Source organism: Magnolia sinica, chromosome 11 (assembly GCF_029962835.1).
Source record: "Magnolia sinica isolate HGM2019 chromosome 11, MsV1, whole genome shotgun sequence".
NCBI classification, from domain to species: Eukaryota; Viridiplantae; Streptophyta; class Magnoliopsida; order Magnoliales; family Magnoliaceae; genus Magnolia; species Magnolia sinica.
The window spans coordinates 74,721,996-74,738,107 of NC_080583.1; the positions used below are offsets into that span (position 1 = coordinate 74,721,996).

The window sequence follows — 16,112 nt, forward strand, 5'->3', positions numbered from 1 at the left end:
CTATCGCCTCTCCATTGATGTTGTCATTGCCTCCCATTGATATTGCACATGTACGAATAAGCTATTCTACAAATGTACACACTGCGTGCATTGACTAAGTTGTGGGGCCCACTCTTGCTAAGTCACCTTACCAATATTATATTGGTTGAACAATCCTAAACCCTAAATATGAGGAAGCGGATTGTGTGCCACACAGCACTACCATGATGTATGTATTATATCCAGACGGTCCATCCATTCTGAGAGATTATTTTAGGGCATGGCCTAAAAAATGAGGCAGATCTAAAGATCAAGTAGACCACACCACATAAAGAAGTAGGGATAATGACAGACATAGTTGAAAACTTTCTAGGTCCCGTTATGTTTATTTTCCATCCAACCTAATCATAAGGTCACACATATACATGAAGGGCAAACATAAATATTAGCATGATCCAAAACTTTCATAGCCCCAATAAATTTTCAATGGTCGGCATTCAATCCCATTACCTTATGTAGTGTGGTCCACTTAAGCTTGGGATATGTCTTATTTTTTTGACCCATGTTCTAAAATAATCTCAAAAAATGGATAAACGGTGTGGATATAAAACACATTATGATAGGCCTACATAACATGTGACATCAAAACACCACCGAGATCCGTGCACACAGCTCACTTCCTAATCGTGGAAAGCTTGTTTGGGAAGTAGTACCATTGAATCTCTTTTGTTTCTTGCCATCTAATAAATGCCCACCAATCTGATAGTAAGATAATCATACATCATGTTACATCCAAATTTGGAACTATAATTTAAAACATTATATGAAGTAATATCTAATTGCTTGCATTTTGTTCATCATAACTCTTCAAAATGTTAAAGTTTTAAAATTTAAAACTTCGCCAAAGGTAAATAATTAATTTACTAAAAGTAATAATAATGCTATAAGGATGAAAAACCATCTTTATTTGTGGTTTGACCATTGAATTATTACTTGGGCAGTAGAAATATCAATTTGAGTTTGACTCTATGGTAAGCTACCCTGTAATCTAGCTCGATGTTTGTATGATACCAACCATGCTAATCATGTCGGGCCCTTGTTATTCAGGGTCGAACTAAGAATAGTAAGTTGGATCCACAACTTAAGGTTCACCACAGAAAATCTGAAATTGAGTGGATTTTATTTGGTACTGGTTTGAGGAGATTTGAAATCAGAGTTTTGATATGGGAGTTTAAAAACAGAGCTCTTTGAAAGATTTGGATCTCTCTCAAATCTAAATCCTTCCTAAATATCAAACACCAAAAGCCTAACAAATTTTCATAAAACCCTTCTTCTTCTTTTTTCTCTTGTTGCCAAACAATTCATGAGGGCTATTTGGTTTTCTAATTTCCTATGAAAAGAAAAGTGAATGAGTTATTATTATTAATTTTAAGTGTGTTTTAATGAAAAATTATGGCTTGTAAATCAAAAGTCTAATACACTTGAAAATAAAACAAGTAAAATAAATTGTAATCATTATATTTTCACATTATAAAGTTGTTATTCTTACACTGACTTTATAACAAAATTATCATTGCAGTCAAATAGAAGTGATGTTACTATAAGGTGAATAAAGAAATCATTATCCAAACATGCCCTTAAAATGTCAAAGTAACAAGGCTTGTTTTTTTATATTTGATTTGCTTAATTTTTGGGTAATCTCCTTACCTTGGTGGGTCACACCGGATTAATAAATTGGGTAAAGTAAGCATATGGTTGACCTCGTGCACAATATGTGACATGTTGGTAGGAAAAAGTGGTTGTATCATAATTTAAGGTAGAGCTGGTACATTGAATATAAAAAATAGAGAAAGCATGGTTTTCGCAGAAAGTCAAAACATGCGTTTGTAAGTAAAGAGCAAGTATGATCATTTTAACTTTTAAACTAAGTATGTTTAGAAAGATGCATGAACATTTATTTTCTAGGCAACCTAGATTAGAATGATTTTTGTTAAAATGTGAGACCTCGGTTAATGACATTTATTTACAATTTTTAGGGTTGTCAATGGGCGAGGTCCGTTGCTAACCAGGTTCAGGTCTTTTTAGGTCTAGGTCTAGTTCTAAAAGACATGTATCGGAGTGTAATTGTGTTTTGTAATTGTGTTATAGGATAGATCATACCTTTTTGCATTTAGGTTTCTGAGTTGAGTTTGAGACAAGTAAGAGCACTTAGGGCCTGTTTGGGCAGTGGGATTAGAATGGATTAGGTGGGATGGGATTCATCTGGTCCCGTGCCAATTCCACTCCATGTTTGGGAAGAATGGAATTAGGTGGGAATTATATTAGATGGAATTGCATTGGCCGGGCCAATTTCACTCAATGTTAGCAAGTTGTGTAGGTCCCACCATGATGTGTGGGCTATATCCACACCGTCCACCCATTTTTTGAGATTATTTTAGAGCATGGGCCAAAACATCAAGTAAATCTAAAGCTCAAGTGGATCCCACCATAGAAAGCAACGGGGATTGAATACTTACCATTGAAAACTAGGCCACATAAGTTTTGGATCTACCTCATTTTTAGGCCCATGCCATAAAATGAGGTTACAAAATAAATATACGGTTCATATATAACACATGTATATTATTTTCAGTAATTTCAAATGATGGTGGGTATATCCATTCGATGTACCACCATATTACCAACAGAGCATGGAATTAATCTTATCCCATGGCAACGGGGGGACAATCCCTGCCATGGGTAATAATTATGTTTTTTGAATCCCATCCCACCTAATCCCTTCTAATCCCACCGCCCAAACACGCCCTTAGATACTTAGGCCCACCCACTAGATGAAATAAATTATATCTTCGTTTCTTTTGCTATAATAATTAAGATATGGTCTCACTTACAATCAATTGGACCACAATTTAGGGTCCACCTACCAAATAAATGATGGATTTTCATGTGTGTGCAAAATCCAATTTATCCATTAGGTTGGCCCCACCCTAAGGATTGCATTGTAAAGAAATTAGCCACATCCATTGATTGAGTAGACCACATTTGTATTTTGCTATTTATCAATTGCTATATATTGTTTTCTATAACGTGGCCCACGTGGTGAGTAGATGGGGATGAATTTTTGCACTAGTTGACCCTCATGGTGGGGCCAACTTATTTAAAGGGTTAGATATTGCATTGAATTAAAAAGGTTGGAAGTCAGTCACTGGGTCCCATTAATTGGACAGGAGATACATAATTCTACTATTAAAACCAGCTGGACCTGACCTGGACCGGACTAGACCCAAACTGACTTGACTTTAACTGGGTCCATTACATTGACCCAACCTGAACCCAAACAGTGTCATGTGCATGGTGATTGGGAATAGCTCCACAACGATGTATTTATTATATCCACACCGTTCATCCATTTTTCCATATCGTTTTAGAGCATGACCCAAAAAATGAGTCATACCCAAATCTGGGAGGTACTTTCAGCAATCCAGACCGTTGATCGACTTTTTTGAGCTTTCAGCAACGTATTTAATGACATTTGCTAAGCCCACACGTGTCAGCATGGAGGTCTGAGATCCAATCCATCTATCACAAGGGCAACATATCTTGATGCCCTATCCCAATAAGCAGTTTGTAAAATGAATATGAAAACCTTGACTCTAGTTTTCTAACTGGCCCATTGAATGGGCTAGATGAAAGATTTCAGACCATTGAATGGTGGGTCCCACCTATGAAGGATAGTGGGCGGTGCTAAGATACCCCAGCCATGGATGGGCTGCAGCCCTTTATTCTAATATTTTGCTTGCATGCTGCGGATCCGAACGGTTAGGATTGTCTAGAGAGTGTCATTGTATTCAGATTGGCATGTCTGTGATGTGGTCCACTGCGTGTACAGTTCCTATGGACGGTGTTTGGGTGACACGCACACAACAGAGGAGAGCCGCAGAAAAGGAATGCTGCTACGAGTCGCGCGCGTCGGGGAGTTGATCTATGCACGGACTGAAACATCTTTATTGTACATGATGCACTTTTCGACAGTGATCGAGACCGTTGGTTCTGTTGGCCACAACATGGATGGCTATAGGTAAAAATTTCCAACAAAATTGGGCTGTTTTAGCCATCCGATCAAAAGGGGAAAGTTCGTTATAAATAGAAACGGTAAAACCGACGATGATTGATGGTCGGAGTAATCTAACCATTGCCATTTTTGGCCTATAGATCATTGGTTGGGTGGCCCACCAGATCAACGGTCGTGAGAATCGTGACCCCATGCCTGCCATTCATACGGTGAGGATGGAAGTGGAACTGCATAAAACGCACAGATGCACAACCATAATAGCATGTCTTGCCGGGACACCAGGAAGGGGCCATCGTCAATGATCCGAACCGTCCCTGCGTAGACCCACCATGGATGGACCACGTTGAAATAAACGCCCAGATCAAATAGACGGACGGATGGATCTCTACAGATCAACTGTTGATTTGGTTGTGAACACCATCTGGACAGCCATATCCCAGAAAAAGAGGGGAATCGGTCTCTTTTATCCATCTGATCAGTGGCCTTGAAAGACGGACGGTTGGATCTCAACAGAACTGATCAACTATCCAAATTGAACAGTCAAAACTCACAGTACTGTTAGCTTTAACTAATAGTTCATCCATGGTGTGGGTCATCATATCAATGGTCCCGAACACTAGAAATGTTTGCCACGTGTATAGTGAGAGCTAAAATCCAAATGATTCCACAATGCATGCGCGTGTGGCTTTCTTCATGGCAAAATATAAGCACATGCTGTAGGCCCACACGTACCAAATTATATACGTAAGACATCTAATCCGTCCAAAATGTTAGCCTCACCATCATGGCCACATTCTCCAAAAATCAAGACGATCCAACCATCAAATGGTCCACATCAAATAAAGCAATACATGCAATCATCATCACTTTAAATCATGTGTTTATGATGATAAAACCAATCCACTTGGACATGCGTTTATGAAGCTTAAACAGGTCCACTTGGATATGTAGTATTGATGCTAAGAGCAGCCCACGAGAACATGTGTTTCTGATGCTCAAATCAGTTCACTTGGACATGTATTCATGATTCTTGAATCAGTCCACTTGGATGTGCAGCAATGATGCAAACATCAGCCCACTACAACATGTGTTTACGATACTTAATTCAGCCTACTAGGACATGTGTTTACTATGCACAATTTATCTTACAAGAACAAGTGTTTATGATACTTAAACCAGTCTGCTTAGATGTGTAGTAATGATGCTAAGATAAGCCCACTAGAACATTTGTTTATGATGCTTAAATCAGTTCACTTGGACATGTGTTCATGATGCTTGAATCAGTCCACTTGGATGTGCAGTAATAATGCAAAGATCAGCCCACTAGAACATGTGTTTATGATGCTTCAACCAGTCCACTTAGACGTGTTTATGATGCTTAAACCAATCCACTTAGATGTGTGGTAACAATGCGAAGATCAATCAACTAGAACATGTATTTATGATGCTTAAATCAATCCACTTGGACATATATTTACAATGCTTAAATCAGTCCACCTGGATGTGTGGTAATGATGCTAGGATCGGTCCTTTAGAACATGTGTTTATGATGCTTAAATCAGTCCACTTAGACATATTTATGATGCTTTCGGTCCACCAGAATGTATGGTAATGATGCTAAGATCAGTCCATTAGAACATGTGCTTATAATGCTTAAACCAGTACGCTTAGACATGTGTTTAAGATACTTAAACCAGTCTACTTGGATGTGTGGTAAAGATGGTAAGATCAACCCACTAGAAGATGTGTTTATGATGTTTACATCAATGCACTTGGACATGTGTTAATGATGCTTAAATCAGTCTACTTGAATGTGTGGTAATGATGCTATGATCGGTCCTTTAGAACATGTGTTTATGATGCTTAAATCAGTCCACTTGGACATATTTATGATGCTTTCTGTCCACGGGAATGCATGGTAATGATGCTAAGATCAGTCCACTAGAATATGTGCTTATGATGCTTAAACCAGTACACTTGGACATGTGTTTAAGATACTTAAACCAATCCACTTGGATGTGTGGTAAAGATGCTAAGATCAGTCAACTAGAACATGTGTTTATGATGTTTACATCAATCCACTTGGACATATATTTACAATGCTTAAATCAATCCACCTGGATGTGTGATAATGATGCTAGGATCGGTCCTTTAGAACATGTATTTATGATGCTTTCGGTCCACTGAAATGTATGGTAATAATGCTAAGATCAGTCCACTAGAACATGTGCTTATGATGCTTAAACCAGTACACTTGGACATGTGTTTAAGATACTTAAACCAGTCTACTTGGATGTATGGTAAAGATGCTAAGATCAACCCACTAGAAGATGTGTTTATGATGTTTACATCGATCCACTTGGACATGTGTTAATGATGCTTAAATCAATCCACTTGAATGTGTGGTAATGATGCTAGGATCGATCCTTTAGAACATGTGTTTATGATGCTTAAATCAGTCCACTTGGACATATTTATGATGCTTTCGGTCCACCGGAATGTATGGTAATGATGCTAAGATCAATCCACTAGAACATGTGCTTATGATGCTTAAATCAGTACACTTGGACTTGTGTTTAAGATACTTAAACAAGTCCACTTGGATGTGTGTTAAAGATACTAAGATCAACCCACTAAAACATGTGTTTATGATGTTTACATCAATCCACTTGGACATGTGTTAATGGTGCTTAAATCAATCCACTTGAATGTGTGGTAATGATGCTAAGATCAATCCACTACAATGTGTTTATGGCACTTAAATCAATCCACTAGGACGTGTTGATGATACTTAAATTAGTCCACTTAGATGTGTGGCAGGTTTTTGATGCTCAAACCAGTCCACTAGCATGTGTGTTTATGATGCTTGACTTACTCCATGTTAGCCACCCCCATTAGGGATCGATACCAAGACCTCAAGTGTTGAAACGAGGCATCTCCACTCAGTCTGCCAGTTGAGCTATGGATCTGGGTGTAAATGATGCTTGACTTAATTCACTTGAACACGTGTAAATGATGCTTGACTTGGTTCACTTTAGCAGTATGGCTCATCCAAGAGGTGGCCCACTGATCGTATCATTCAGATAGGTAGACACGCGTGTGAACGCAAAAATGCAGATGGATTTGAATCACGACCGTTCAAATGCTGACCCATCTGTTGGACTTGGACAAACGGATCTATTCCAATGTGAATTGATCGGATGGTGGAGATGGTGTGAACACCGAGATTCATTGCACCACATGCTTGAGAAAATTCTGCAGTTTTAAGGTTAGTGGGACATTAAAAAACATTAGAATGACCAAAATGCATCTAGACCACACGTCATCAGAATCTATAATATAGGGTATTTTGGTCAATTTCTATTCCTTCAATAGCCCTCGTCCACACGAATCACACGCGTGATTTTACTCGGATCCAGGGGTATTTTGGTCTTGTAATGAAGAGAAGAAAAGTTCGAGTAGCTGGTAAAGGGTCTTCTCTGGTGAGCTGTATGTGGTACAATATCTAGGCGGCCATGAAGTCATCATCATCTCTTCCTCTTATTAAAATACCCCTGTAATTCAAAGAAATTACATCTGCACCCTTCAGGGGTCCCTTGGAACTGCAAATGGGTCGGATCAGTTGATCTTGATCCCGATCGTCCGATCAGTAAAATGGTTTCGGACCCATCTAAATCAGGGTCCACTACTGGACGGTTGGATTTGAGTTAGTTTAATGCCACGTGTACAATTGCTAGGTTGTGCGAGACCCGATTACAATTAAACGGGTCAGGTCGGGCATGGGCTTTATGAATTTTAAGTGGGTCGGATCCGTGTCTAATCATATAATTCGGCCCATGTTTGCGTTTTGTGATCCGAACCGTTGATCTGATGGACACCCCAGAGGCTATTGAAGGAAGATCGTAGCCGTCCAATCTGTGGCCCTTTTTTAGATCATCCTAACATTTTTTTCCCTCACACATCTACTCGTGGCCATCATCTAACCATGAATGATGGGACCCACTCACAATTCAAGCATGATCATCCATAGGCGAGCTATACACGAACCGTGTTAGCTAGGTTAGCTAGATCAATTCGAAAACGGGAAAAAATTTTGAGTCAAGTTCAAGATCGCGTGAGCTCAACTCGACTCAAATCGAACCCTAACTCGAATGGAACTAGATCGGTGACTAGGATACTTTGATATTGATGCCCTTCATCAAGTATTTGATTAAATGACTCAACCAAGTGCCTTTTGGGGCGAGAAAGGTATGGATATGAAACAAATACCCTTGTATATTGATTTTTATGTTGCATATTGGGTGTTTGATGAAATACCTATAAAGTGATGCTGTTGGTTTACATTCAGTGAGAAATGAGAAATTGAAGGTGCACTTCATTTGTTTAAGAAAATGCTGCGAGGCCGAATCTTGACTTGAATTGGCCTAAGATGCTAACCAAGTTGAGCCAAGCCGGCCATTCGAGCTTGAGGATCGAGCTGAGCCGAGTTCAAGTTGGGGTCAACCACTGGCCGAGCAGAGTCAAGCTGTGCCAATCTTGACTCGGTTTCACTGGTGTACACCTATAGGCTCATATTTTTCACTTATGGAGCTCTAGACCACTTGAATTGGTAGGGACGCGGATTTCCTGCAAAAGCCTTTCGCAGGAGGTTCCGAGGAAGGATGCAAGGTGGGGCCCACTGTGATGTTTGTAAGAAATCCACCTGTTGGTCCGTTTTTTAAACTCATTTTAAGAGATGCAATAAAAAATGAGGTGGATACAAAGCTCAAGTGGATCACATGAAAGGAACAATCTCATGGCCACAGTTGAAACAATCTCATGGCCATAAAAGTTTTGTATCATGCATTTTTTTTTAATGTTTTCACTTCATCCCAGTGGTACTGACCTTATAAACATTTTGGATGACATATAAACATCAAGGTGGAGCCCAAGAAGGCTTCAACGGTAGGAATTTCTTTCCCTAATTTTCCCTCTCGTGTGACCCAGTTGAGATTTGGATCCAACTCATTTTTGGTTGCATGACGTAAAATAAGCTCGAAAAACGGATGGACGGAGTAGATTTCTCAGAAACATTACAGTGGCCCCACCCTACATCTTTGCGCAGGAACTTCCCAGGAAAGGCTTTCACAAGAAATAGTACAGCGGATCACCAAAGTGGACCTTGTTCGTTAATAGCAAAGACCGGGGAAATGAGGGCCAATAATTCAAGTGGTCCCTCCTCGCATGGGTGGAAAATCTTAAGTTGGGGATGGGTATGAGCCGACCGCCATTGAAAGATTCTTCGTGCACTGATATTTGCGTTTTCCCTCAATATTAATGGGAAATCTCAAGTGGGCCACCGCAGAAAACAGTGGGGAAGAGACTGCTGTTGAAATGTTCTTGGGCTCACCGAAGTTTTTGACCACGCTGATATTTGTGTTTTCCCTCAGTCGTGGGAAATCTTAAGTGACACTTCAGGAAAGAGTAAGGATGAGAGCGCCCACCAATGAAACATTCTCGGGCCCATTGGATGTTTTGGATTAAGCAGATATTTGTATCTGCGGATCCGATGGGGCACTAAGACCCAACCCGATTAAACCCGACCCAAACCCGACTCGTTTGTGTAATTGGTGCGGGTGTTGGTCTCGAGTTCGGACACGTGGAATACGTGTGTGGTTTGCCGGCATGCCGGAACTGATTGGGTCCGATTCAAACCTGACCAACCCTAGGCACTGAGATAAAGAGATTTGTTTTTATTGTACTGTTTGTCTATTCAGCCCGTTGTCTTGCGTTTCAAAGACTTACTCAGGTAATTGGTGAAGGTTAGGGCTCTTTCTCCAGCGAGCACTTTTTCATTTTGAAAATTCAAAGACTTTCGAAGGTATAATAATTGTGTGATTGAAATGAAAAAAATTAAAAAGATGGATGCGAAAAATGTATTACTTACGCTACGGTAAGATTGCTGACCTTGCTAAGAGCAGCAGGATACTTTAGGGAACAGTGTGCTGATGAGCCAGACAAAGTCAAAGCCGAATATTACAACTATAGTCAGCTCAACGTATGAGCATAAGCAGACAAATTCCTAAGTTAAGATCTTACTTTAGATATGCCACGCAAGCACATATGAAAGAAAATTACAACTAATGACTAGAGCTAAGAGTTGGTCTAGCTTGTGCACATGGACAAACTTATAAACAATCTAGATAGCATATAAATATCAAGGTGGACCCCATAAAAGTTTTAACAGTTGGCATTTCTTTCCACACACTTTCCTCTCATGTGGCCCACTTCTAGATCTATCTCATTTTTTGTCCCATTTCTTAAACTGAGTTTACAAATTGGAAGGACAGGCAAATTTCTCACAAACATCACGGTAGACCCTACCTAGCATCTCAATGCAAAAACTTCCCTGTGAAATGCAATCTACATCCGATTAGGATACAAAACTTGTTCACTGGATTGCGGGGCAGTGGAGGTCGGTGGTATATTGCGCCGACATTAGTCATTGGTGTGGTGTGTAGGGCAAGTGACTAAGTAAAGAGAATCATATGTAACATTTCAATTTTTACTTGTGTTATTATTTATATTTTTGTTATTACGAGAAATTGTTAAATTATTATTATTATTATTTTGATATTGATTAATTTTGATATAAAATTAAAGACCCAACTGGACCCATTAAATCCATTTATAGCTTAACAAGACCCATTAGAACCCATTCATTTATAAAAACGTCTGAGTGGATCTCCTTCTACTGACCTATTTATAAATGGTTGACGCGGACCCGATTTAGATCTACCCATTTAGTAGAAGGGCCTGGGTCAAATGGGCGGGTCACTACCCTAATCTTAATGAAAATCTCAAGTGGGCCACCACCGGAAGGAAACAGTGGGGATGAGGATGCCTGCCGTTGAAGCATTCTTGGGGCCCACCGAAGTTTTGGGATGAGGACATCCGCCATTGAAACATTCTTTGGATCCACTGATGTTTCAGATGAGGCCGATATTTTTGTTGTTTTCTGGTGGGAAATTTAGGTGGGCCACTGCAGGAACTAGTCTGATGAGGACGCCCACCATTAAAACATTCTTGGAACCCACGAAAGTTTTGGGTCAGGTTGATATTTGTGTTTTCCCTCTATCCTGGTGGGACCCACCTTGTGAACGGGTCAATCGTTCAGCTAGTGACCCCAACACTAGCCAACTAGCTGGTGTCAAAGCTCTGTGGACCATACCTTGATGTATTTGTTTTATCCACACCGTCCATCCATTTTTCCAGCTCATTTTAAGGCATTATTTTGAAAATGAGGCAGATCTAAATCTCAGGTGGACCACACCACAGGAAACGGTGGGGATTGAATGCTTACAGTTGAAAACTTCTTGGGGTCACAACAGTTTTGGATCAAGCTGATATTTGTGTTTTCACTTCATCTAGTTCTATGTGACCTTATCAACAGGTGGGATGTCAAATAAACTTACAGTGGGCCCCAGGAAGTTTTTAATGATGGATTGAACGGGCATTCCGCATCTGCAGTGTTTCCCATGAGATGAGTGTGCTGATGCATCAGCAGTTCATTCATATACGTATCAGAAGATCCAAGCCATCACTTTTTCTTCACATCCCAAATTTTGCTTTTCACCGTCAATTTGAAGTCCACTGATTGGATGGCTAGGATCAACCAATTACTGTGGTCTCCAAATCATTTTCCATCCACAGTAGTTTCGACTAGATGGACGGTCCTGATTGATTGGTTGCCTTGTCATGTGCACAGTGGTAGGTAGGCCAGATATCATTGCACCTTGCTCTTTTTTCGTACTTTTGAAATCCACCAGCGGTTGTCTCCATTCGACCGTTGGACTTAGCATCTTCAGCCCCAACGGTCATCTCCACCTCCCTATTTAAGACTTCTCTCATCATGCATTGATATTCCATCTCTCTCTCTCTCTCTCTCTCTCTCTCTCTCTCTCTCTCTCTCTCTCTCTCTCTCATATCAATGGAGGTAGACCGTGAGACGCCGGATCGGAAGCTAACCCGGTCGGGGAACGGGCTTTTGTTCGAGAAAACGCCACCTCAGGCACTACAAACTGCTCAGAAATCGCCAATTTTCGGAGAAGGTGGCCAAAAGAATAGTGAGCCACATCAAATCAGCGGCCCCAAGGCATTCAGTTTCTCTGAAAGGTATGGATTGATTCCCTCCATCCATGGACATTATTATCATTATTCATTTGGGTAATTGATATCTACACCCATCCTATTGATAAACACCTCCTTATTGTATTGCTAGAAGTAGAACCTGTGCGGGTGATGATAGTGTTTATCCACTTGCTCCCAATCGGACGGTTAAGATTGTTCCGTCTTTGATATTTTTGAGGCATTGTCAATTTATGGTGGGACACATCAGATCAATGGTCTGGATCACTTCTGCTAAGGGGCTAAGGATCACATAAGTCCTGTTTTTGTTATTGTCGTCGTTGCTGCGGCTGCTGCCTCTTGTACTGTATTGCCATTTGCCAGCAGTAGAAATTGTGGGTGCCAATACTCCATCTACCAAACTGATGTAGAGCAGGACGTGGACACTTTCATGGCAAAGATGGACTATAAAAGGCCCGATTGGAGGCGGAAGTGATCGGACCGTCAGAACCCTAAAACAGGCATATCTCGCAAACTGGAATGAGTTATTCCACGTTAGATTTTGTGTAGGAGAAGCTACTTTAGCCAGCCAACCCCACTACATCGGGTTGCCCACGTCAGATTTGCAAGATTCCATCAGATCAACGGTCGAAACTCCATTTTATTTCCATTTTTGCTATTTATAGTAAGTTTTAGTTTGATCATAACTTTTGATCCATTGAGTTTTAGGAGTCGTGTCCAACATGAAATGGGCTTAGAAAAATTAGGAGAATAACGTGTTAGGCCAAGTTGGACACTTACTATTTTTGGCCGAAAACTATGAAGGCTAGACTAAATCATGATTGCCTAAAAATATTAAGTTTACTATTTATAGTAAGTCACTCTCTTTTAAGGAGTTTGATTCTTAAACTTCTTCCTAGTTTTGATATCACTATTTAAAGGATTGGAAATTCGTTTTTATCATCAATCAATTTATTTTCGATTTTATTAGAATTTATTTCTTTTCCATCGTGGTTTCGAGGAATCTCTGTGAGGAGTTCCAAAAAGCTCCGTGGATTTGGAGTAATTACCCCCTGAGGAAGAGGTGATCAACCTCATCACGTCCTTCCCTGCATCGCAATCGGACGGTTAAGATTGTCCCGTCTTGGATATTTTTGGGGCATTGTCCACTTATGGTGGGACCCATCAGATCAGTAGTCTGGATCGTTGAATCATGAACTCAGACAGGCTGAGGATGACATAATCCCTGTTGTTGTCGTTGCTGCTGTGGTTGTTGTTGTTGGTGATGCTGCCACCCCTTTACCACTGTATTGCGAAAGTAGAAACTGTGGGTGTCTATCTTCATGCTGCCGATTAAACGGTTGAGATTAGCCCATTTCGAATATCTTTCGTGGCATTTTCCATTCATGGTGGGACCCATCAGATCAATAGTCTGGATTGTTGAACCTGAGATCACATAATTCCTGTTGTCATTGTTGCCACACCTTCTACCACTGTATTGCCAGAGTAGAAATTGTAGGCGTCAATGGTCTTTAACCCAATGCGATGATTGAATGGTTGAGATTGGCCCATCTCTGATATTTTTGGGCGATGATAGTCTTTAACCCAATGCGATGATTGAATGGTTGAGATTGTCCCATCTCTAATATTTTTGGGCCAATCATGGTGGGACCCATCAGATCAATAGTCTGGGTTTTTAAAACCATGAGTCTCACTTCTACAAAGAGGCTGAGAATCACATAATTTCTGTTGTCGTTGTCGTTGTTGTTGTTACAGTTGTTTGTTTTGTTTCTTGGCAGATATATGAGCCCAACGGATCAGATTGTTTCTCCAATTACCAAAGGCCTTCTTGCAAGAAACAGAAAGGGTGGCCCGCTCTTGCCACCATCAAAAACCCCACCAAAGGTATAAATTCATCAATTTCATTTCATCTCTCTTATCCATTTTAAATATCAGGAGCTTTTCAATGCAACATTTCTCAAATGATCAGAATGCAAATCAACCGTTGGATTCCGACCTTCTTTATCGAGATTAATTTTGTTGGTCTTTTCTCAACATCAATTACTAAATAAATGGTTTCAATCAGAAAATGTGATTGATCCAAACTGCATACATGATTTTGGATGGACCATAGATTACAGTCATTGTAGGAACTCATCTACCCTGCAAGTGGCATAAAACCCAACCAACCACATACGATTTCATGGGCCCCATACATGAATTTAATGTAGTTGGGATCAATCTCAAGTGCATCATGCCATTGGCATTTTTGAAGTTTTGCTAGTGCATTTTCGAATTTTGTTTCTACTACTACATCTCTGATTCCCTACACATTATTTCTGTTTGTTGCAGAATCTGGATTTGAGTTTGTAAGATTCAGATTATTTTCGAATCTAATAAGGACATTGATGGGGTAGAAAGAGGAACAGATGGAACCCGCGATGTTGATGTATGTTTTTTGTATTTTTATCTAGTCTTGAAATTTCATTCATGGGTATCTCATTTGCTAATGATATTTGTAGTTCTTGAAAAGTTATTTACTAATGATATCTGCAATGGAATTGGGTCATGGACACTTCCCTGTGGTGACTATTAGGAGAGTTCCAAAATGTCTAGGTGTGTTTGGATGCATTACTGAAGTGAATTTGTAACAACTAGTTTTGTATTTCTATAAAGTCTTGAAATTTCAATCATGGGTATCTCATTTGCTAATGATATTTGTAGTTCTTGAAAAGTTATTTACTATAATGATATCTGCAATGGAATTGGGTCATGGACACTTCTCTGTGGTGACTATTAGGAGAGTTCCAAAATGTCTAGGTGTGTTTGGATGCATTACTGAAGTGAATTTGTAACAAACTAGTTTTGTATTTCTATCAAGTCTTGAAATTTCATTCATGGGTATCTCATTTGCTAATGATATTTGTGGTTCTTGAAAAGTTATTTACTAATGATATCTGCAATGGAATTGGGTCATGGACACTTCTCTGTGGTGACTATTAGGAGAGACATTTTGGATGCATTACTGAAGTGAATTTGTAACAACTAGTTTTGTATTTCTATCAAGTCTTGAAATTTCATTCATGGGTATCTCATTTGCTAATGATATTTGTAGTTCTTGAAAAGTTATTTACTAATGATATCTGCAATGGAATTGGGTCATGGACACTTCTCTGTGGTGACTATTAGGAGAGTTTCAAAATGTCTACGTGTGCTTGGATGCATTACTGAAGTGAATTTGTAATAACTAGTCTAGCGAGCCATGGAATCCTCTAGTTCTTGAAAAGTTATTTTCTAATGATATCTATTATGGAATTGGGTCGTGGAAAATTATCTTGTAACTTCTGCAAGGGACGCGAATTGGTTACTACCCCCCGCCCATCCCTAGCTCATAATGGACAGGGGCTCTAAGAGGCCACTGTGATATGTATGGATTTTATCCACTTTATTGATCCGTTTTGCCATGTGGATAGAGAGAGAGAGGGGCACTCAGATATGCTTTATTTGTTATTACCTTTGTAACCAAAGTGGTTGAATGGCTGGCAATAACATTAATTAATCACCACTTCAGTTACTGGCGATTAATTATAATATTATTGTCAATAATAAATAAGATAATAAATAATGGGAAGGAAGAAAGTGTGTTTATAAGGTAATTCAAACATGCATAGTATTATTTTTCAAGTCATGAAATAACTCCATACGCTTTATTTGTTATTACCTTTATAAGCAGAGTAGTTGAATGGCTGGCAATAACATTAATTAATCACCACTTCAGTTAATGGCAATTAATAAATAAGATGATAAATAATGGGAAGGAAGAAAGTGTGTTTATAAAGGTAATTCAAACATGCATAGTATTATTTTTCAAGTCATGAAGTAACTCATTTCTACCTAGTATTATTAATAGTAGTTCGAATTAACAAAATCTAAACTAGTCGTGGACTTGAGGTAT

At 39.5% G+C, this 16,112-nt stretch overlaps 1 protein-coding gene across 1 annotated transcript; it reads left to right on the top strand.

The window, feature by feature from the left end:
- Nucleotides 1–11,969: 11,969 nt before the first annotated feature.
- Nucleotides 11,970–14,930, top strand: LOC131219373 (uncharacterized). The gene is made up of 3 exons (XM_058214475.1): nt 11,970–12,205; nt 13,957–14,062; nt 14,510–14,930. The coding sequence occupies exons 1-3, from the start codon at nt 12,021–12,023 to the stop codon at nt 14,528–14,530; spliced, it is 312 nt and encodes a 103-aa protein (XP_058070458.1). The 5' UTR covers nt 11,970–12,020; the 3' UTR covers nt 14,531–14,930.
- The last annotated feature ends 1,182 nt before the right edge of the window (nt 14,931–16,112 follow it).

Coding starts and splice junctions, on each gene's coding strand:
- LOC131219373 (XM_058214475.1), top strand. CDS start 12,021: ATGGAGGTAGACCGTGAGACGCCGGATCGGAAGCTAACCCGGTCGGGG. Junction 12,206..13,956: donor GCATTCAGTTTCTCTGAAAG/GTATGGATTGAT, acceptor GTTTCTTGGCAG/ATATATGAGCCCAACGGATC. Junction 14,063..14,509: donor CATCAAAAACCCCACCAAAG/GTATAAATTCAT, acceptor TGTTTGTTGCAG/AATCTGGATTTGAGTTTGTA.